Below are 23001 nucleotides of genomic sequence, written 5' to 3' on the forward strand. Positions count from 1 at the left end.
TTTTGTACTCTTACCATTTTCTCCTCCACTCCCTGAAATTCTTGACGTTTTGCTGAAGTATGGTTCCATGGTACCAGTCACTGTTTAGCACCTCACACAAGCAACCATTAATCATGTGAAAATCTAAACTATTTGACTGGGGATAGACCATTGCCTGCGAATCTGATCCTATCCTCAACTATTGTCACCAGATGCACTGGATAGTGATCAGATGCAGCAGCTCTGGCTTAAGTTTGAAAATTTACCCTCCATGGCTGACAGGTGCTGAGGCTGCAGCACCGAAGTGCTATTGCTTCATAATGTTAATAAACAAAATAAATGAACAATCATTTATATTATATAATATATAACATGTGAAATAAAGACAGAAAATGCTGGGGAAACCCAGCAGCTCTGGCAGCAGTAGATAAAGCCAGAGGTTGCAAAGATTGTAAAGAGAAAGTGCTGAATCTCAAAACGCAGGGCATTTGTAGCACGGATAGCCATCACTGAGACATGGTTGCGGGGTGATCAAAGCTGGGGCCTGAATATTGAAGGGTATTTAACATTTCGGAAAGATCGGAGACTAGGAAAAGGTGGTGGGGAATCCTGTTTAATTAAGATGTCATTAGTACAGCAGTGAGAGTTGTTCTTAGCTCGGAAAAGCAAGATGTAGAATCAGTTTGGATAGAAATAAGAAAGGTAAGAGGTAATTTGTGTGTTTATAGGGCCCTAACAGCAGTTATGGACAGAGTGTACAAGAAGAAACAAATGGGGAGTTTATAAAAGGCACCGCAATAATCATGGGAGACTAATCTACAATTAGATTGGACAAATCGGATTGATAAAACTAGCCTCGAAAATTAGTTCATAGTGTGATGAAAATGTGAAAAAGGAGACTAAAAGTATTTATTTTTAAAAAAGAAAATAGTTCATAGTGTGTGCAGGGCAATATTTTAGCAGTATGTCTTGTATAGAGCTTTGGTGGAAGAGTGATCTGTTAGGTTGCATAGCTGTCTTGTGCTGTAAATTCTGATTGATATCTTTGCTCTGACGATTTTGATTTGTCATGTGTACAGAGATACAGTGAAAAGTATTGTTCTGCATACAGTCCAGACAGATCATTCCATACATGAAAACACTTATTTCTAGCTTAGAATGTTTTCTATTCGCACGCCACTCAGATTTGGACACACTATCTGGTGAACACTGGAGCAATACTGAGGGAGTGTTGCATGTTTGGAAATGCACCAGGTCCCACAAACAGCACTGATAATGACCAGAAAATTTGTTTTGGTAATGTTCGTTGATAGATAAGTATTGACCAGGACATTTTATTCTTTTATGGGATGACTGTCACTAGCCAACATTTGTTGCCTTTGAGAAAGTGATGCTGGTGAGCTGCCTTCCTGGACTACTGCAGTCCATGTGGTGCAGGTACACCCAGTGCTGTTAGGGAGTTCCAGGATTTTAACCCATTGACAGTGAAGGAACAGCAATATAGTTCCAAGTCAGGATGGTATGTGGCATGGAGGGGAAGTTGCAGGTGCTTGTGCTGTTCTTGTCTGCTGCCCTTGTCATTCTAAGTGGTAGAGGCTGCAGGTTAGGAAGCTGCTGTTGAAGGAAGATTGGTGAGCTGCTACATTGCACCTTGTAATCTAGTACTCGCTCCTGCCACTTTCTCTTGGTCGTTGCGAGTAAATGTTTTCAGGTTGCAGACAGGTTGTTGATCAAGCAGGCTAAAAACAAATTACTGTGGATGCTGGAATCTGAAACCAAAGAGAAAATGCTGGAAAATCTCAGCAGGTCTGGCAGCATCTGTAGGGAGAGAAAAGAGCTAATGTTTCAAGTCCAGATGACCCTTTGTCAAAACTGGCTGCTTTGTTTTGGATGGTGTTCAGCTTGTGCTGTTGGAGCATCACTCATCCAGACAAATGGGCAGTGTTCCATCACACTCCTGGCTTGTGCCTTGTAGACAGTGGACAGGTTTTGGAACAAGGGGGAGGGGGAGTTACCCGTCGCAGAATTCCCAGCCTCTGGCCAATTCTCTTCGCCAAAGGGATTAATTTCCCTGCTCTAGTTTGAAACAGCGCCGTGGGATGTTTTACATTCACTTGAGAGAGTACAGATGGGCATTGGTTTTAGTCTTTCGTCTGAAAGACCTCTTGCAGTGCTGCACTCTCTCGGCACTGCCAGCTTAGATTATGTGATTGAGTTTCTGGAGTGAGACCGGATTTCACCACTCGGATGGCAAGAGTGTGATCCTGGCCGGGGTGACAAGGTAGCACAGTGGTTACCACTGTTGCCTCACAGCTCCAGGGTCCTGGGCTCAATTCCAGCCTCGGATGACTGGCTGTGGAGTTTGCATTTTCTCCCCGAGTCTACGTGGGTTTCCTCCCGCAGTCCAAAGCTGTGCAGCTTAGGTAGATTGGCCATGCTAAATCGCCGCTTAGTGCCCAAAAGGTTAGGAGGGGGGTTACTGGGATAGGGTGGAGGCATGAGCTTAATAGGGTGCTCTCTCCAAGGGCCGGCGCAGACCCACTGGGCCGAATGGCCCCCTTCTGCGCTGCAAATTCTCTGACACAAGAGTTGCATACATTTTACAGGAGGAAGCAGCCACTCTGTCCAACCGTGCTGGTGTTTCTGGTCACTCCTTCCATAATGGGGAGAAGGGCATGCGTTTGTGCTGTGACTGTGTCTGCATGACTGGGTTGCTCATCAGGTTGTGGAGAGGCTGCAGCCAGCCAAGTTTTATAATCCATTGAGTGCAAATGTCAGGATGATTTGCAGGCTCAGCTGCTGGTAAATATAACCTGCCAGATGACTGGGCCTCTGTTATAAAGCCGCCAGGGTGCCCACGCCAGCCCTGTAATAACCTCCTTCCCCCTCTCTCTGCTTGCAGATGGTGTGAGCTCCAGCGGTCAGAAGGATGGACAGGCCTACCACGCTGACCCAAGCCTCGGTGCTGCCCTTCTCGGACCCCGGCCACGCGCTCAACATCCTGCAGGGCATCAACGAGCTGCGGGCGGAGGGCAAGTTCTTCGACATGACCCTGTCGGTGGGCGGCCAGGACTTCCCGTGCCACCGGACGGTGCTGGCGGCCGCCAGCCACTACTTCAGGGCCATGTTCGCGGGCCGGCTGAAGGAGAGCTACGCCGAGCGGGTGGAGCTGCACGGGGTGAAGGCCGACGTGCTGGGCCTGCTGCTGGATTTCTGCTACACCGGCCGGGTGACCGTCACGCAGGGCAACGTGGAGCCGCTGGCCCGCGCCGCCGACCTCTTCCAGTTCCCCTCGGTGAAGGAGGCCTGCTGCGCCTACCTGGAGCGCCAGCTGGACGTGGCCAACTGCCTGGAGATCCAGGAGTTCGCCGAGGCCTACGCCTGCCGCGGCCTGGCCGAGAACGCCAAGCGCTTCGTCCTGCGCCACATCGTCGAGCTGTCCGCCGAGGAGGAGTTCGAGGCGCTGCCGCAGCGCCGGCTGCTCGAGTACCTGTCCGACGACCGGCTGCACGTCGACAAGGAGGAGGCGGCCTATCAGCTGGCGCTGCGCTGGGTCAAGGCCGACCCCAAGCGGCGGCTCCGCTTCTGGCCCGAGCTCTTCGAGCACGTCCGCCTGCCCTTCATCCGCCGCTTCTACCTGCTGGCGCACGTGGAGAGCGACCCGCTTGTCTACTACTCGCCGCGCTGCCTGCAGCTCATCCACCAGGCCCGGGCCTTCCAGTCCTCCGAGTACGACCGCCACGACTACCCGTGCGAGCGCATGCGGGCCCGGCCCTCCACCGGCCTGGCCGAGATCCTGGTGGTGGTGGGCGGCTGCGACAAGGACTGCGACGAGCTGGTCACCGTCGACTGCTTCAACCCGCAGAGCGGCCAGTGGCGGTACCTGGCCGAGTTCCCCGACCACCTGGCCGGCGGCTACAGCATCACCGCCTTCGGCAACGACATCTATGTGACGGGTAAGAGAGCGGGCTGGGGGCCGGGGAGCGGGCGGGGCAGGATTTACACTGGGCCCGGGGCTGACCCCGGCTGCTGCACTACGTTAGTTTGGTCCCTGTTGCCGTGGTAACGGGAGTAGGCCCAGAATCTGTCTCTGGAACCTTTGATCCCAGTGAGCCTGAGCCCAACAATGATCCATCTCGGACAATCTTGCCCGGAGGAGGAGACCATTCAGCCCATTGCAGCCTTGGCATCCCTCTTTAACCTTTTAAAGCTGTATATTTATTTTCCATGACCAGGAATGATGATGCCCCCGTGGCGCCCACCAGTCGTGGAAGGCCTGAAACGTGCCAGTGGGTACCATGTGCTCTCTCCAAAGGCCACCGCGAGAGGCAGACAGTCAGGTTGGATGCCTCCTTGACCGCCCGCTGCCTAGACCTGTTATTGGCCAACATGGCCAGACCCAGGAGCAGCTTATGAGACCAACATAAACATAGAGCAGCGCGGGAGTGCAGTGGATAGCACAGTTGCTTCACAGCTCCAGGGTCCCAGGTTCGATTCCTGGCTTGGGTCACTGTCTGTGCGGAGTGTGACCGTTCTCCCCGTGTCTGTGTGGGTTTCCTCCGGTTTCTTCCCACGGTACAAAGGTGTGCGGGTTAGGTGGATTGGCCATGATTAAATTGCCATTCATGTCCAAAAAGGTTGGGTGGGGTTACGGTGATAGGGTGGAGGTGTGGCCTTAAGTGGGGTGCTCTGACAAGGGCCGGTAAAGACTTGATGGGCTGAATGGGCTCCTTCTGCACTGTAAATTCTATTCAACACAGACAGTGACCTGGGGCCGGGATCCACCCTGGGACCTCAGTGGCGTGAGGTAGCAGTGCTAACCACTGCGCCATCATTCCGCCCCGCTCTTTCCCCATCTTGAAGGCTTCAGTTGACCATCAGTAGTAAAATGAGTTTTAGATTTCTGTTGCCCCTTGTGTGAAAAATTGCTTCCTGATTTTATTGCTGAACACTTGGCTCTAATTTTATGGTTGTGCCCCCTTCAGATGAGTATCTTGGTTATATGGACTACAGAAGCTGGGTTCTTCCCCTTGAAGAAGATTTAATGGAGGTGTTCACCATTACAAAAAGCTTTGATAGATTAAAAATAAGGAGGAACTGTTTTGATTGGCAGGAGGGTCAATGACCAGAGAAGAGAGATTTAAGATAATTGACAAAACAGCAAAAGGAGATGGGATTTTTTTGCATACATCAAATTGTTACGATCTGGATTGCATGCATGCAAGGGTGGTGGAAGTATATTCAATAGTAACTCAAAAGGGGAATTGTTTGAAGGGAAGGAAACGGCAGGGATGCCGGCAGGGGTGGCAGGACAAATTTGATACACCTTTCAAAAAGCCTGAGATGGCCCCACTGTCGTCCTCCTGTGCTATAAGATTTTTAAGGTTGTCCTGGATTCTGCCATGAAGGAAATAGTTTGTTTGTCTAATTCTATTCTATTGAATCCCTTGATCGTTCTAAATATCTCGATTGGATCACTCATTCAAGAGAATACAAAACTAGGGAGGACTCCCTTGCCCTTTTTACAAAGTAAGAAGTCTTGCAACACCAGGTTAAAGTCCAACACCAGGTTGAAGTCTTTTTACAAAGTGATGTGGAATCTCTGCATAGACTGATGCGATTCAATTTGATGTTTCGACTGATAGAAGACTCCTCCAACAGCAGTCCCTCAGCACTGCCATTGAAGTGTCTGCCTGGAGTGTCTGTTCAAGCCCAATTCCAAGGGTTTGAACCCACAACCGTCTCCTTGAGGCAAAAGTGCTACCCACTGAGGCACGACTAGAACACCAAAGAGAATAGGCCTACGAATGCTAGGGGCAGCATGGTAGCACACGTGGCTAGCACTGTGGCTTCACAGAACCAGGGTCCCATGTTCGATTCCCTGCTGGGTCGCTGTCTGTGCGGAGTCTGCACGTTCTCTTCGTGTCTGCGTGGGTTTCCTCCGGATGCTCCGGTTTCCTCCCACAGTCCAAAGACGTGTAGCTTGGGTGGATTGGCCATGCTAAATTGACCTTAATGTCCAAAAAAGGTTAGGGGGGGTTATTGGGTTACCGGGATAGGATGGAAGCGAGGGCTTAAGTGGGTCGATGCAGACTCGATGGGCCGAATGGCCTCCTTCTGCACTGTATGTTCTATGAAACTTGCATGTTCAAAGCATTCTAGTGTATAGGCCAAGATACTGAAGATCAACAGCTTAATAATAATAACCTTTTATTGTCACAAGTATGAAGTTACTGTGAAAAGCCCCTAGTCGCCACATTCCGGCACCTGTTCGGGTAAGCTGGTACGGGAATTGAACCCGCGCTGCTGGCTTTGTTCTGCATCACAAACCAGCTGTCTAGCCCACTGAGCTAAACCAGCTTACACTTACAATTTGTTTGCAAAGCAAAGTTATCACTAATAATTAAGTTTTTCATGCAACACTAAAAGCTGGTCATTGTACAAAAGGTGTTCTCCCAACTCTTTGCTCCATTGGCCTGAAAGACGCCCATATTACTTCCATTGTTGGAATGTTGACTGTCACTTCAGTTTGGTACAATCTTTCACTTCAACAGAGACTTGCATCTAAATTCACAGTCCCGATGAAGTGAACACCAAATGTTTGAAATGAAAACAAAAATTGCTACAGATGATTTTAAAATTAAGGGTAAGAATGTGGTGTCGCTGGCATTTATTCCCTCCCGCAGTTAAAACCCCTCGTCATGAAAGAGAGCTTTAGCTTCACAGCCAAAACCAAACCCCACTGGTTTCCATTAAATTGGTACGTGGAGACCACCTGATGATCTCGTTTGTTTTAAAATTTTCCAGGAGGACAGCTCATCCAACATAGGTGATGAACCGACTGGACTTCAACATTAAAAATATTTTTTTCTGGGTATATGAGATAGTTGGGCAGAACTCTGCACATGGGTTTTAAGTTCACCATGCAGTGCACTGCAGCAGTATAGCTGCAGAATGGCTCTGAGGAAGTTTGGACTGTCCCACATTTTGCTCTCAATTATAGAACCTCGTGGTTGCTGAAGGCCCATGACGCATGGTGACATTGATGGGAAATGCTGTCCTAGCTGTCTCAGTGATCACTCTACATATAGATCATGTCAACATGCTCTGGTCACGCAGGTATTTTTACTGCGTGAAATCCTTGTTATTGAGAATTTATTTTTAACTGGCAGCTACCAGTAAGGCAGCATGCAAATGATATTTTCAAGGGTTAAAAATATCTCCATGATTGTGTTGGGGGAGTGAGCCATGAGCCCCAGTCTGGGACTGTTTTCGGTCCTGGCTCCCGAGGACGCTATGTTCCTCTGAAGAGCCGAGTGCCTCCCGTGTACTCGTGTCTGGATTTGGCCACCCAGGGCTTGGGAGGCAGCTGCTGTACACCAGTACACAGACCCCGTGTGGAGGATTGCTGCCCCGGAGGAGCGAAGGGAATGTTGAAGGCTGAAAACGTGTTGTGTTACTGGAGTCTGCCAGAGTAGCACACCCAGCCCTGAGTAGGTCCGAGGTCTGTACTGAGTTGGCTGGCCTGATCTCGGCCAGGGTTCCTGTTGCCGAATGTCTCTCAGACCTGATACCAGCAGTGTTTTTGTGTTTTATAAACTGGATAATGCTGGTCGAGGGCAATGAGGGAAATTACCCATTTTTATAAAAGGCAGTGACAGGATCACAAGAAGCATGGAGTGATTACAGGGAATCACTTAAAGATGTAGGGAGCTTCGATTCACCAGGAGTGATGACAGCAATGATAAACCATGGTTGCAAGAAGAAACCTGAGATACTGGGAAACTCCAAAGCATAGAAAGCTAAAGGATTTAAGCGTTTTTAAAAATTCTGACTAGTTTTATAGAATGAACAAGAGAGGAGTACTTCTAAACGGGGAATCGGTGATAAGAGTTCCCGATTTATAATTGTTACTGAGAGGGAGAATCGAATTCAGGAAAATGTTCTTTCCTTTACACACAGGGGCAGTTGGATCATGGGCGGCTTTGCGCCAGGGAATGCTTGAGGCAGAGACCATTGGGTTTCTTTTAAGGAGAACATTGGATTAATATTTGAAGCAGGGGTTAGCACTGCTGCCTCAAGGCGCTGAGGACCCGGGTTCGATCCTAGCCCAGGGTTACTGTCCGTGTGGAGTTTGCACATTCTCTCCTTGTCTGCATGGGTCTCACCCCCACGGCCCCAAGATGTACAGTGTAAGTGAACTGCCCCTTAATTGGGAAAAAAAGAATTGGATAGTCTAAATTTATAATTTAAAAAAATATTTGAAGCAGGGACAGAAACGAGGAGAGTGGGATAAGGTTTGGATTTCTCGAGCCAGCACGGGCCCAATGGGTAGAATGGCCTCTTTATGGCCTGTAAATTATGGAAAGTGTGCTAAGTGTGGTCATTGAGCTTGGTTGTGATGCTGCCACAGTCGGATAGCCTGCCTAGGTTCACATCAAGGAAAGTTGCATTTTTGCAGCACTTTTCATGATGCCATGTCTGAAATAAGGTTACAGCCAATGAAGCACTTTTGAAATGTAATTTTCTAATGTAGGAAATTTGCACACAGCAAGATCCCACAAACAGCAATGTGATAACAACCAGATAATCTGCTTGAGTCCAGTTAATTGAGGGATAAATATTGGCCATGATTCCCAGGGATAGCTCTCCTACTGTTCTTCACAACCGTGCCATGGGACCTTTCCAACATCCACCTGAGAGTGCATGCAGGGCCTTGGTTTAAAATCCCATCCAAAAGGCAGCACCTTGACAGTGCAGCACTCCATTATAGGCACTGAGAGTGTCATCTGGAAGTCTGTGGAATGAGACTTGAAGCCAAGACCTTCTGACTCCAGGGCAGGAGTATTACCCATTGACATGATGAATATCCAACTGGTCATGGGAGGGAGAGGAACAGTCATTGAGAGCTGTGTCTTCACTGTGTTTTTGCCTAACAGGTGGTTCTGATGGGACATCGCTGTACGACTGTGTGTGGCGTTACAATTCCAGTGTGAATGAGTGGACTGAGGTTTCGCCCATGCTGCAAGCACGAGAGTACCACAGCTCCGTAGTACTCAAAGGCCACATCTACATCGTCGCCCATGACAGCCTGGAACGCTACGATCACAGTATCGACAGCTGGGAGGCCCTTCATCGTATGCCCTTCCCCATGGAGAACTGCTCAAGTACAGCCTGCCGGGGGAAACTCTACGCCATTGGCACACTCACTGGTCAAGAGGCGATGGCCATTCAGTGCTACGACCCTGAGACTGTCTCCTGGAGTGTCGTGGTCTGCGGCTCATTGCCACCATGGTCGTTTGTGCCAAAGACGGTGACTCTCAATGGACTGATCTACTTTGTGCGGTGAGTTTAAATGATTTGCACTGTATGGTAAAGGGTTGGCCGTGAATGAAGGGGGCATAAGCAGAAACACCAAGAACCTTTGGGAGTGAGGCTTACCCTCCTCTCCTGATGTTGCAGTCCAGCTCCACAGGTGCCATCTACACTTCTGAACCTCGCCTTGGGCTCCATGCATCGTAGGTGAGTTTCAGTCTATGTAACTGTGCTGGCATCACACCTGATGCCATTTGTCTGCCAACTCAGTGCAGGCATGCATTCCCCTTTCCCTTCTGTCCACATGCACTCATACACGGGTAAGTACTGTTCAGCTTCCCTTGATAGTTTCATAGATGTACATGGATGTGGCTAGACTCGCTCTTAATTAAGCAAAATGCTGTTTCTGCCCTTGGACTTATTTCCAGATTTTTGGTTGATTTTTCAGTCATTCTAGATTCCCTGTTTCATCAAGAGGCACAGGTTATGGAAAGTGTGTTAAGTGGGCAGCACGGTAGCATTGTGGATAGCACAATTGCTTCACAGCTCCAGGGTCCCAGGTTCGATTCCCGGCTTGGGTCTCTGTCTGTGGGGAGTCTGCACATCCTCCCCGTGTGTGCGTGGGTTTCCTCCGGGTGCTCCGGTTTCCTCCCACAGTCCAAAGATGTGCGGGTTAGGTGGATTGGCCATGATAAATTGCCCTTAGTGTCCAAAATTGCCCTTAGTGTTGGGTGGGGTTACTGAGTTATGGGGATAGGGTGGAGGTGTTGACCTTGGGTGGGGTGCTCTTTCCAAGAGCCGGTGCAGACTCGATGGGCCGAATGGCCTCCTTCTGCACTGTAAATTCTATGTATGATGGACTGTAAACCTGTGCCGTAAAACTGAGACATGTCAGCTAATTTGATTTTGCAGGGGTGGGGTGTGATGATGGAATATGCGTCCAGTTGCTTTCAATAGTCAACAGATCATTTTCAAATGTCTGGGCAACGTATCATAAATCAAAGAGCTTCCCAGCAAACCGCCAATGGAGGCTGGTTGTGAGGTTTACATACGTTAATCATTCACTTGCATCATTCCAGCTGTCTATTCCACATTTCCTTCTTTTCCCAGCAGTGGATCTTCCCTCAAGTGGTCTTTCATCATTAGAGCAGATGGTGTCCAAGCTACAGTGCATGATCCTGGAGACCTGCAACCTTGGCCAATAGATATTTGCATCCCTCTCTTTATCAGCTAGTTTGTTTAAAGTTAATTGGCCTGGAGGTTTGGGAATGGCTGGGGCAATTTTGGGATTGTTTCCTTATTGATGAAAAAGCTTGCATTTAACAATCATAAACTTAGAAAATTAGGAATAAAGCATCTTTCATGGCCTCAGGACATCTAAAAACATTTATAGCCAATAAAGACTTTTGAAGTATAGCCAAATAGAATAGTACAGCTCAGCATGTATTCAGCCCATCGTACCTGCACTGGCTATTTTGACGAGCAGTCCAGTTAGCCCCATTCCCTAAATGACCCAGTGAATCTCTGGACAGCAGTTTGTTCATCGGTGAAATTCATTTGAAAGAGCTTATCCAATTAGTCCCACTCCCCTGCTCTTTCCCCATAGCCCTGCACAGTTTTCCTTTTTAAAAATATTTTGAAAGTTTATGATGAATCTGCCTCTGCTGCTCTTTTCCAGGAAGCGCGTTCCCGATTACAATGACTCGTTATGTAAAAAAACTTCTTGTCTCCCCTCCTCTCTGATCATGTCGTGGAAGGGAGCAGGAGCTGCCACACCACCTGCTGCTGTCAGACACTGACTGAGTAAACAAAGTGGACCTGAATTACGCAGGGGCAGGGGAGTTTGTTTTCAGGCATCAGCAGTTATCTAATCATGTTGTTTACCTCATAAATTCCAATTCATATCAACTTTACTTGCCAGTTTTCCCTCATCTCTCTTGAAGGTGATGACTCCTTGCTTGGCTTTGGTTCCACGAGTACTGGTACTTCACTCCAGTGTCCACTGAGTGTGAGCCCAAACACCAAGTGTCAATGGGCTACAGGATCACGAGGGAAGCCAGGCCTGGGGTAGGAGGTGTCTCCAGAATGGGAACCCTGTGTTTTCCACCCACCCACCCATCCATCCCTTCCAAATTAGGGATACGAGGACAGTTTCAGCATCATTAACACCACTTAGGCAGGACTGACTAAGCTGGAACCGTATTGATCAAGCTGGAGAGGAGATACACTTTAAGTGAAAGAGTATAGGTTATTAAATCTATTCCGAAATTACCATTTCACTGATCTCATCAATTCCCAGAAAGTCTTGTGATGACCTATTTCTGCACCTGCTGTTTGATTTAGGTTTTTTAAAGAAGTATTTAAGTTTTTCCATTTTAACAAATAACGCAACAAATCTCAGGATTGGTACAGCACAGCATAAATGCCCCCGCATCCATAAATGTGGAAGAGGACAGGAGAACAACAATACAGCTGGTTCAGTATAATCACTAAACTTGGGGTCTCCGTATGTACCAACGATCTCCTTGAGAACGGGGGAAGAGGTGGAAAGGGCCATGAAAACATGGTCAAATGCCACACACCTTGCCACATAGCATGTGCTCACAGCACCCACGAGAGGCCAGGGTAAAATCTTTCCGCCGTGTTTGGGTGTACACCAGAACACATCTCCCCCAGCTCAGTCATACCAGAGGCATCAAGAACACATTAGAATCCCTGCAGTGCAGAAGAAGGCTATTTGGCCCGTGAGTCTTAACCGACCTTCCGAAAGAGGGTGCTATCTAGGCCGATTTCCCCGGCCTATCCCTTTAACCCCGTACACATCTTGGACACTAAGTGGCAATTTTTGCCCAGCCAATCCACCTAACCTGCACACCCTTGGACTGTGGAAACTGAAGCACCTGGTGGAACCCACCCAGACATGGGGAGAAAGTGAAAAACTCCACAAAGACAAGTCACCCAAGGCTGGAATTAAACCCGTCCATTTCTTGAATACAAGTCCTGTCTGGACCTTTGCAGGAACCAGTTACCTATTCTTTAACCCCATATCAACAGAAACAAAAATTACCGAAACATGTGAGGACACTCGTTCTAAATGATATTTTATATATAACCCCAGATGCAACAAATCCCCAAACCCCAGCACAGTACAGGACGATTATCTTTCCACACATGTACACAGAGAAGACCAGTAAACATTAAGATAGTTGGTTCAGATTACAATCGATGCGGTCAGCACACGAATGACAGGATTAAAAAAAGAATAAAACTAGGAACAGAGGATCTCCAGGTAACGGATGAGGATACAGCCACGAGCACATGTTTTCCTGGTGCACGCCCCTCACCACAAGATTAAAAAAAGGGAAAAAGCTGCTCATTCAATACCTCACTCAGCCCTCAGTACATCCCAGCCAAGAAGGAACATCCAAAGCACAAAGAAACAACAGGATACCGACCACCGCACAAGACCTGGCCTGGCAATGTACACCTTCGCGCACACAAGACAGTACACCATGGATACTCATGCCATGCCAATGCTCACTTCACACCCGACCTCACTCCTCTCTAACCACATCTGAAGCAGACACCAGCCCCATCAACATTGGAAGATTCTTTTTTTTTCCTAATTGAGAGTGCCCAATTATTTTTTTCCAATTTAGTGTGGCCATTCCACCTACCCTGCACATCTTGGGGTTGTGGGGGTGAAACCAACGCAGACACGGGGAGAATGTGCAAACTGCACACAGACAGTGACCCGGGGCTGGGATCGAACCCGGATCCTCAGCTCCGCGAGGCAGCAGTGCTAACCACTGCGCCACCGTGCCGCCCCTTACGCTAGATTATTCATGCCATTCTCCACCAAGATGACCCCACCCACAAGGAGAGAAAGAATCGTCAAGACACCCATCAATTGGGCGTCTCGGGAGGGTTCGATCCTGATGTCCTCCTCCTCTTCCCCCACCCCAACCAAAATGATAAGGGACCAAATTGGGGCTTGCATCAGCACACTACCTACCCAAGTGAGGAAAAGAAACCCCCATAAGAGAGAAACACCAGGGTTAGACAAGGAATGCCAGATGAGGAGCAACAATGTACACCATTACAAAATGTATACCAGGGGCAGAGCAGTGTAGCCTCATCAGAGGCCGAACACTGCCTCCCCAAGGGACTCACGGCTTCAAAAATGAGGGCATTCAGGAAGTCACTAAAAAGACCACTTGGAGGAGGGTGCCAAGTCAGCATGTCCTCAAATCGAAGAAGGGCGCCACATTGCTGCTCTCTAACCACATCCAAGACACCACGCCAGCCCCACCGACACAATGTCCTTCACCAAGGAGACCCCATCCAAAAGGAGAGGAAGAATCAGACTCTCACTCAAACCCTGCAGCCCACAGGTTACTACCTCCCCAGTGGAATCCTACATCGAAACAGACTAGGAGCTCCCAGAAGGGGACCACTCGGGGAAGAGAAACTTACTCCACCACCCCACAAACCTCCACCCAACCCAATAAACACAGTTAATCCTGCCGAACCTACCCAATCAAGCGACCACTACCCACACAGCCAAGAGAATATTAAAGAAGACAAGTCAAACAAGGATTAACTGACCACCCCCAGGCATGCGCCATTACATATTTCCCTCTACTCCAACAACCCCAGAGACGCCGAATACAAGGAACACATCCTCTCTAGGATACAAGATTTGTCCAAATGTTCGCAGGAAATAAGCACAGATTCCATAAACCCAAACTAACAAAAATACAAAAGAAAAACACAACGCAGATAGTTCTAACTGGGGACTTTTCTCATCTATAGTGAGGACTTGCATACTATACCACCCACCACCACACCAACCATCCACTCACGACTCTGCTGTAGCTCTACCCATCCTCTCTATAAATGAGGTGTGGGGTATCTAAAATGAACTCTTGTAAATTCAAGGATTACAGTACGTGAAAAAAGCACTTGCAGCACTATGTAGACTCCATGACACACTATTGACTCAGTGTGGTTTTTGCCATAACAGGCGACCACCGCCTCTGTTTATATATTGTACGCCCGTGTCAGGAAAAAAGACAATCTAAAGTCAACAGCATAGTGACAAGGGAATAAAGTTAGAGATTATTGATGAACTGCAGGATAACAAGGCCATCTAAGGAGCTTGGAAAGGCAAAACCCATGACAGGATCATGGAGTAGCATTCAAGATCCCTCCAGTTCTATCGAACAAAGCGCCTTCACCCCTGCCATGCCGTCGCCCGACACCCAGGCAGCAAGAAACCTACCTAGGCCAAGGTGGGAGGCGACGATGTGTCCAGCCGCCTCCAACCCCCTCTCGATGAGCATCGAGGACAAGAGAACATAAGACCGGTGGTTGGGGCCTCCGACCAACTCCAGGCCTCAAAGACTGGATACGATGTGCTCTGTCGAACTTGAAACACCCAGCCTTAAATCGAGATTGCGAAAGCATGGCAGCCAATTCTCAAATTCGGCCAGGAATTTGTTACCCGCTCCTCTCAAAAGACCGGGCGCACCCCTGCCCAGCCCCAAATCGTTCAGGATAAACGACCCACCATGCAACTGGATTTCCAAGGATTGAAGGCGAGCCCCCACCAGTGAGATTGCTCTGTCAAGTAACAGGAATCGCTTCTCCGCTTCCACTATTCTTTAAAGGATATTTTGAAGTTCATCAAAGTATGCATCAACAGCATGCGCAACGGTGCCAAGATCATCATCATTCTTTTCTTTCTCTCTCTCTCTCTCTCTCTCTCTCTCTCTCTCTCTCTCCCCCCCCTCTCCCCCTCCCCCTTTGCCTGTGTTTAACCTACTCTAGATGATGTTGAACTGTGGGTGTGAATAGTTTTTTATTAAACTGCAGCCAGGATTTTAGTCTTGGTGCCACAGAATCCTATGCATTTTAGGTGATGCCTTGACCACATCACTGAAACCGATTGTCTGATCAGTGATCCCGTTGCTTTTTGTGGGAATTGCCTGCGCACAAATTGGCAGCTTCATTTCCCAGTATTACAGCAGTCATGTTGAAATGTAGTCACTTCAAAATGACTCCATTGGATGTAAAGCACTTTGGGATGTACCAAGGCTGTGAAATACTCTTGCATAAATGCAAGTCATTTTCCCTAGGAATGGAACAAAATACCAGTACGGTAAAATAAATTGATTGCGTTGAAGAGTTTTCTGTGGGGTGTCTTGACATTAGAACTCTGCCTCAGAAGGCGATGGAGGCAGGGTCACTGAATATTTTTAAGGCAGAGATAGATTCTTGTTAGGCAAGGGAATCAAAGGCTATCAGGGTAGATGGCAATGTGGAACTCAACACAAACAGATCAACCATGATCTTATTGTATGACAGAGCAGACCCGAGGGGCTGAATGGTCTACCGCTCCTATTTCTAATGTTTGTGGATGCACCTGGTTACATACTGATGGCATCTGGGCTGATTGTTAATCTCCAATCTCTCTTCTTTCCATAGCGATGATTCTTCGGAAGTCGATGTGTATAACCCAACAAAGAATGAATGGGACAAAATCCCACCCATGAATCAGGTATTGAGGGTAGTGGGTGGAGATGGGTGATTTCTTTGGGGGGGTGGTTTTAGACCAGCTGCTAAGTGATTGATGGTGATGTGCTTTTTGCATAAAAATCAAAGGAGCTTTTGCATTAATTCTAGAGTGGACTCGCCACTCCTGGAGTCCCAGAATGGAGTGGGAGCTGAGCGGAGTGGGAGGAATTGGGAGGGGAGAATGGGGCTGGATGGGGATACGATGGATGGAAGGGCATGTGATGTAGACCTGGAGGGGGTTGCAGAGGTAAGGAGGGACAAAATATTGGAGGGATTTGAAAACGAGGGTGAGTATTTAAAAAACTCGCAATGCTTAAATGGTTGAAGCATTTTGATGCCATATCCCTCTCGCCTCTCAAGCTCTGTGGAATGTAGGATACTTCCCTGTGCGGAGTTTATGTGTCAATCTTGTTTTTTCTATCCTGCAGGTACATGTTGGGGGCAGTGTGGCTGCACTGGGAGGAAAGCTGGTTGTCTCTGGCGGCTACGATAACACGTTTGAACTATCCGACATCATTGAAAGCTACGACTTACAGACTGGCATCTGGAGCATTGTGGGGCGACTGCCGCAGCCCACCTTCTGGCATGGGACTGTCAGCATCTTCCGACAGTTCATGCCCACTGCCCGGGTTACCTTCGAAGGAACCATGAACGACAATCATAACAATGAAATAAATGTTCTGAACCTAGCCCGATATCGAAGACACCTTCACAACGAGAACCTCCGCCTATAGCACTGACCAGATTGGAGTGAAGACTGAAACCTGTACAGTGAGACCTGCTCTGATTGTCACCCAAACCCAGCTGGTTTCTAGCACATTTCAATAATCGCACCATCTAATTGTGAACTGGCACATATTGACAATAGCCTTTTCCAGTTTTGTTTCAGAATGTGTCCTTGTTGGACCATAAGCAGCCAATGCTCCCAGTTGGATTGGGTTTTGTCTAAAATGGCTGATATTGTCATGCCTCCATCGTTACCTGCTGCTGGCTGTGCTTAATCAGGCAGGTTTCACTGTATGTGTTGATCAACTCTGCTAAGTGAGATGTGACAGCTTTGCCTTCTTCCTCACGCACACGCTTGTTACAAAGCATTGGTTAAGAAAGACTTGCCGTTATATAATGCCAGATCGCATCGCGAAAATGCTTCACTTGCAATTAATTTACTTTTGAAGTGCAACAATGTAAGATAACGAGGCAACCATTCTGTGCTCAGAAAGAACATATGGACAGCAACACAGTTCATGTGGTTTTAGTGGTAATTTGAGGGAAGAATATTGGGGAGGACAGGAAAGCAGAGCACCCTGCTCTTCAAGTAGTCTACAGGAACTTGATGCTCTATCTGCATAAGCAGATAAAACCTTGGTTCAGCACGAAGTCCACTATATATTTAGAGTTTTTGCGTTTTCTATGAATGCGTTGGAATAGAATGAAGAACCAGGTTTACACGCTGTGCTGTTTCCTTGCTTTTAATGAAGACACACAATATAAACCAGTGTTTAATGTTTACGCAAAGGAGATGTGAAACGAGTTCTAGTTGGAAGTTCTGCTCAGTCTGAACAAGGATTGGCATGGACCAGCTCCAAACATAGCTTGCCAACAGCCCTTTGAAGGTACTGACTGTTGCATTTTGTTAAAGCTGGAACTGATCTGATTAAAATCTCCCAACACCAAGTGAGAATGTCTGTACAGCAGAGAACACCTTTTGTATGGAATGTAAAATTGGGAGTCCAACTGCCTTGGAGATGGTGATTTGGTACTGGTGCACTTTAATCCTGTGGGATATCTTTTAATTCACCTCAGATTGCTACCCTGTTGCTGACCCCACCCTCCTCAGCAATTGCTGGCTTGTTATCCACGATACTTCACCCTGGTGTTAAAAAGAACTCTGGTTTGGAAGCACAGAATTGTTGGGGAGCTCCTCTGTACCCTAGTAACACTGCCAACTAAAAGCTTGTTCCAGAACAGATCTACCTTCTCCATTACTTGAGCAGGCAAAGGGGATGGGGGTATATATTTAGTTTTTTATATATTCTATTTTCTATTTATAGAGCAGTAGAAATAGTGCAATTAAATATTCCAGAGTCACTAATCCAGAATATGCTACTCAATAGAAAGACATGGCTGTTTGTAGTTCCTTTGGAATCTGGAAGTAAATGTTCCCAGTGTCTGTTTTGAGGTAAGTTGAATAGAACATGAAATAAGTGATGTAATTATTTGCTGCTGACAATATTCAAAGTTCAATTGTTTGAAATATTTTGTTCAGAAAATGTGCGGTAGGAGTTTTGGTTATTTCTCTTCACCCTTTCTGTCCAGAAGGCACTGCCTCTCACTCGGGTACAGGTTACAGCAGTGATTGTTTCCCTTATCCAAGTCGACCACAACTCATGTGAGTGTTTGCAGGTTATTTGACCGGAGCCAGGGCTGTTGCTGTCCTCACCCAGTAAGTACATCTGTGTGCAGGAGACTTGGCTTGTTCCCCCCCTCCCCCTCTCCTTAGTTGATGCCAATTCCAACGCACCCACTTGCTTGGTGGCTGAGTTAAGCTGAGTACAGACCAAAGATGGAACCAGTGCTTTTGTTGATCTGTTGAGCTCAACTCAATTTTGACAAACTTTCAGTTGTTGGTTCATTTGTGTTTTAATTATCTGAATCAAGACTTTGAACTCTTAAATCTTAGAAAGAATACTTGAAGAGGAAAATTGATACATTTACCTTCCAAGTTGGGGCAAGTGGTTTTCTCTTTCAGATTCTGAGAACTTCAAATACTTCCTGGTTTTATCTCGAGTTTTAATGTGTGTCTTTTTATTTAAGTGTTGTGGCTTATTGTACACACACATTTGTAGTTTACATTGAGAAGTTGTACAACACAAATTCCACTAAAATAAAATGTGTTTACGCTGAAGGATTTAGTTTGATTTGCTTTGGGGTCAAAATAGTGAAACGCAGACTCAAGATGAGTCTTTCTCTTTAAGTCAGTTGTGAGGTGAACTGTTCCTTTTTGACTGAGTGAATGTGAAGGAAGCATGAAGAGCCCCAACACCATTCCCATCAAGATAAATATTTGCATTTATATGTGCCTTCTTTCTCCTCCAGTGCAGTGACTTTTTTAAAGGTCAAATGCAACAGTCATTTTGCACAGCGCAAAATTCCACTTTTTAAAAATACATTTATGGCATGTAGGTGTCACTGGCTAGGCCGGCATTTATTATCCATACCTAGTTGCCCTTGAGACAGTGGTGGTGAGCTGCCTTGAACCGCTGCAGTCCCTGAGGTGTAGGTACACCCACAGTGCTGTTAGGGAGAGAATTCCAAGATTTTGACCCAGCGACAGTGAAGGAACAGCGATATATCTCCAAGTGAGGATGGTCAGTGACTTGGTGATGTTCCCAGGTATCTGCTTCCCTTGTCCTTCTAAATGGTAGTGGTCATGGGTCTGCAAGGTATTCTGCTGCCTAAGGAACATTGGTGATTTCCTGCAGTGCATCTTGTCAATGGTACACATTGCTGCCACTGTTCGTTGGTGGTGGAGGGATTGCGGTTTGTGGAAGGGGTAGTAATCAAGCGGGCTGCTTTGCTCTGGATGGTGTCAAGCTTCTTGTGTTGGTGGAGCTGCACTCGTCCAACCTAGCAAGTGGAGTATATTCCATTACACTGCTGTTGCTGTCTTCACCCAGTAAGTACATCTGGGAGCAGGAGACCTTGCTTGTTTTTTTCTCCCCCTCCCTCCTTAATTGATGCCAATTCCAACACACCCACTAGTTTGGTGGCAGCACGGTAGTGTAGTGGTTAGCACTATAGCTTCACAGCGCCAGGGTCCCAGGTTCGACTCCCGGCTTGGGTCACTGTCTGTGCGGAGTCTGCACATTCTGCCCGTGTCTGCGTGGGTTTCCTCCGGGTGCTCCGGTTTCCTCCCACAAGTCCCAAAAGATGTGCTGTTTGGTAATTTGGACATTCTGAATTCTCCCTCTGTGTACCCGAACAGGCGCCGTAATATGGCGACAAGGGGATTTTCACAGTAACTTTATTGCAGAGTTAATGTAAGCCTACTTGTGACAATAAAGATTATTATTATTATTATAAATAAAAACACAAATTACAGTTATCCAATTGTTTGTTGGGAAAGAATGATGCTTGCCTTGTTCTTCATTGAATAGTGCCTCAGGATCTTGAGGAAAAAAATAAATCTGCTGAGGTTCCTGTTCCTGCTCACCATCACACATTTGGAAGGCATTGAGGACTGGAATAGGCTTGGGCTGCAGTGACTTTGTATGACTGTTGTCTAGACGTAAACATGAAAAAGTGGAAGGAATCTTGATTGAGGGATTAGAGGTTGGGTGTTATCTATGGAACTGAGGGAAAATGGAGAAAGTATTTTTCTTTTTGCACTTTCTTTATGTTTGGACATTAGTTATTCAGACCAGAAAGTTGTTCCATCCGGGGAACACACTGCCCCTTTTAATCACAACTCTTCATTAAGATACTCTAGAATTTCTGTCAAATAACATTAATGAGAAAAGGCGATAAGTTCCGAAAGCCTTGCCATAAATCCCAAATGAATAAACCTAATGTTCCCATTCCACATCTCAAGCATTTTTCAGTTTACCACTACCTGCGGTATTCTGTTTTTGACGTTTAATTCACTGCCAGCTAGACCTATCTTGAGGTTCTGTTCCCTTTGTTATCAACCTGAGACGTTGACTCTACAGATGCTACCAGACCAGCATTTCTGATTTTTAATTTAGTTTTTCTGGATTATTGTTTTGCAGGTCAAGCATGCAATCACTAGATGGCAGTGACACCCACAATGACAGCATGGTTAAGCCATCCTCATTCGGTGCAAAAGTAGCTGAATCTGAATTATCACACTGCAGTTAAGATAACCGATATGTTTTTAATGCCGATACTGCACAAGGCTATAAAGGGGCAGTGATGCAGAGCCATTGGAGGAAGAGAGAGATTAGGATTAACTAAAAGTTTGGTCATGATATGGAGATGCCGGCGCTGGACTGGGGTGGGCAAACTAAGAAGTCTCCACACCAGGTTAAAGTCCCAACAGGGTTTCTTGAAATCACAAGCGCACGGAGCGCTGCTCCTTCTTCAAGTAAGTGGAGGCAGGTTCGCAATCGCACCATATATAGGAGAGACACAATTACAAGATAATTACAGATTGGGATGAACTGTCAGGGCGGAATGGGAATCAAAGGATTGCATACATGGTAGCACAGTGGTTAGCACTGTTGCTTCACAGTGCCAGGGACCCGGGTTCGATTCCCGTCTTGGGTCACTGTGCGGAGTCTGCACGTTCTCCCTGTGTCTGTGGGTTTCCTCCCGCAAGTCCCGAAAGACATGTTATGTGAATTGGATGATCTGAATTTTCCCTCGGGCGCCGGAATGTGGCGACTAGGGAATTTTCACAGTAACTTAATTGCAGTGTAGCCTACTTGTGACACTAATAAACATTATTAATATTATTAAAGAATGGTTGGAATGTGAGTCTTTACAGAAACAAACAGTGTGAGTGGAGTGAGTTCTAATCACAGGTAATCGAGGTGTGAATTATCTTAAGCCAGGACAGTTAGGATTCTGCAAACCCGGGCAGTATGGTGGGGGTTACATGTAACGTCACATGAACCCGAGATCCCAGTTGAGGTCATCCTCAAGCATGCTTTTTCCAAGCGATATTATTGATGCACCGCAAATACTAGCCAGGCGAGCGACACCCACATCACATCAAATAAAAATATTTATATGGTATCACAGTGCAGTTTGTGGGATGTATGTATATGTGCTGTATGTTTCCCCAATATTTCATTGGCTGGAAAGCACTTTGCAACATCCTGAGGATGTGAAAGGTGCTTTTAAAAATGCAGTTTGTTCTTTTCACAGGGCAATATTCCACGATGTGGTGAAAGTCCATTGTTCTATTTGAATGCTGGTTGAGCAAAGGATGGTGGATAGGACCTGGGAGAATGTCTCAGCTTTTCTTCAAATAACGTCAGGGGGTCTTCAATATGTCCGTTTCAGAGTTAATGTCTCGTGTGAAGCGTGGCATTTTTTCTGCACTACACTGACTCAGCCAGGGTTATTTACCGAAGTCTTGGGGTGACGGATTAAAAGATTTCTGACAGGGATAACATTGCCAACAAGGCAAGCTGGCAGAAAGTACAGAGACAACTGTGTTGATCAGTGAACGTTTAGAAACTCCATTTTATTTTACATATTTTACAAAGCAAGAGTCAATTATTTGTTTGAGAGATTCTGCCCACATCCGTTCCACACAGTAGGGCAATTGGTTCTTTCATATCTTAACTATGGTGACTTCTTCAACATACATATCTGTTATACCGACTGACAGTTCAGGCTGGTAGTTCCCGATATCTGTAAACCTATGAGCTGAAGGTTCTGGAGTTTCTGTGTTCGGATTGGTCAGTTCATTTGTGGCCACGGGGGATAGGGCCTGGTCTGGCAGGCCAGCCATGTGTGGTACTGTGTTTGGCTCTGCACCTCCCTCCTTCTCGTCTGTAATGACCAGGTTGCGGAGCCTTCGCTGACGGGGACTGTAGTTTTCGACTCGCCCGTGAATCTCCATGTGTCGCCTCAGGTGAGCCTGCATTTGAGAAAATTAGAGTGCTCAGCAGTGCACCAACAGAAACTTACTTTTATTTAGTGCCTTTAACAGTCACACAGAAACGTTATTAAACAAAGACGAACATGGAGCCATAGGAGGATAAATTGGGGCAGGTGACCAAAGCTTGTTCTAAGTGGTCAGTTTTAAGGAGCATATTGGGGGGGGGGGGGAAGGCACAGAAATTTAGGGAGGGAATTCCACAACTTCAGGTTGAAAGAACTGAAGGCTCAGATGCCAATGATGAGATAAAGAAAATCAGAGTTGGAAGAGGGGCAGCACGGTAGCATGGTGGATAGCACAATTGCTTCACAGCCCGAGGGTCCCAGGTTCGATTCCGGCTTGGGTCACTGTCTGTGCGGAGTCTGCACATCCTCCCCGTGTGTGCATGGGTTTCCTCCGGGTGCTCCGGTTTCCTCCCACAGTCCAAAGATGTGCAGGTTAGGTGGATTGGCCATGATAAATTGCCCTTAGTGTCCAAAATTGCCCTTAGTGTTGGG

At 47.0% G+C, this 23001-nt stretch overlaps 2 protein-coding genes across 8 annotated transcripts in view; one reads left to right on the plus strand and one right to left on the minus strand.

The window, feature by feature from the left end:
- klhl21 (kelch-like family member 21) overlaps window positions 1-18778 on the plus strand; it is a 39721-nt gene extending 20943 nt beyond the window's left edge. For 4 of the 5 annotated variants that reach the window (XM_072478084.1, XM_072478083.1, XM_072478082.1 and 1 more), the window contains 4 exons: window positions 2882-3935; window positions 8919-9324; window positions 15784-15856; window positions 16302-18778. In XM_072478084.1, the coding sequence (XP_072334185.1) occupies window positions 2909-3935; window positions 8919-9324; window positions 15784-15856; window positions 16302-16607 (1812 nt within the window). In that variant the 5' untranslated portion in view covers window positions 2882-2908 and the 3' untranslated portion in view covers window positions 16608-18778. Of the gene's footprint in view, window positions 1-2609; window positions 2782-2881; window positions 3936-8918; window positions 9325-15783; window positions 15857-16301 lie in introns of those variants that run through there. The other variant, XM_072478085.1, reaches the window with a different exon arrangement.
- Window positions 18779-22065: 3287 nt separating this feature from the next.
- LOC140392638 (telomere zinc finger-associated protein-like) overlaps window positions 22066-23001 on the minus strand; it is a 46065-nt gene continuing 45129 nt past the window's right edge. For all 3 annotated transcript variants that reach the window (XM_072478088.1, XM_072478086.1, XM_072478087.1), the window contains one exon: window positions 22066-22483. In XM_072478088.1, the coding sequence (XP_072334189.1) occupies window positions 22175-22483 (309 nt within the window). In that variant the 3' untranslated portion in view covers window positions 22066-22174. The remainder of the gene's footprint in view (window positions 22484-23001) is intronic.

The sequence above is a fragment of the Scyliorhinus torazame genome, chromosome 16 (genome assembly GCF_047496885.1).
Source record: "Scyliorhinus torazame isolate Kashiwa2021f chromosome 16, sScyTor2.1, whole genome shotgun sequence".
Classification (NCBI taxonomy): Eukaryota; Metazoa; Chordata; class Chondrichthyes; order Carcharhiniformes; family Scyliorhinidae; genus Scyliorhinus; species Scyliorhinus torazame.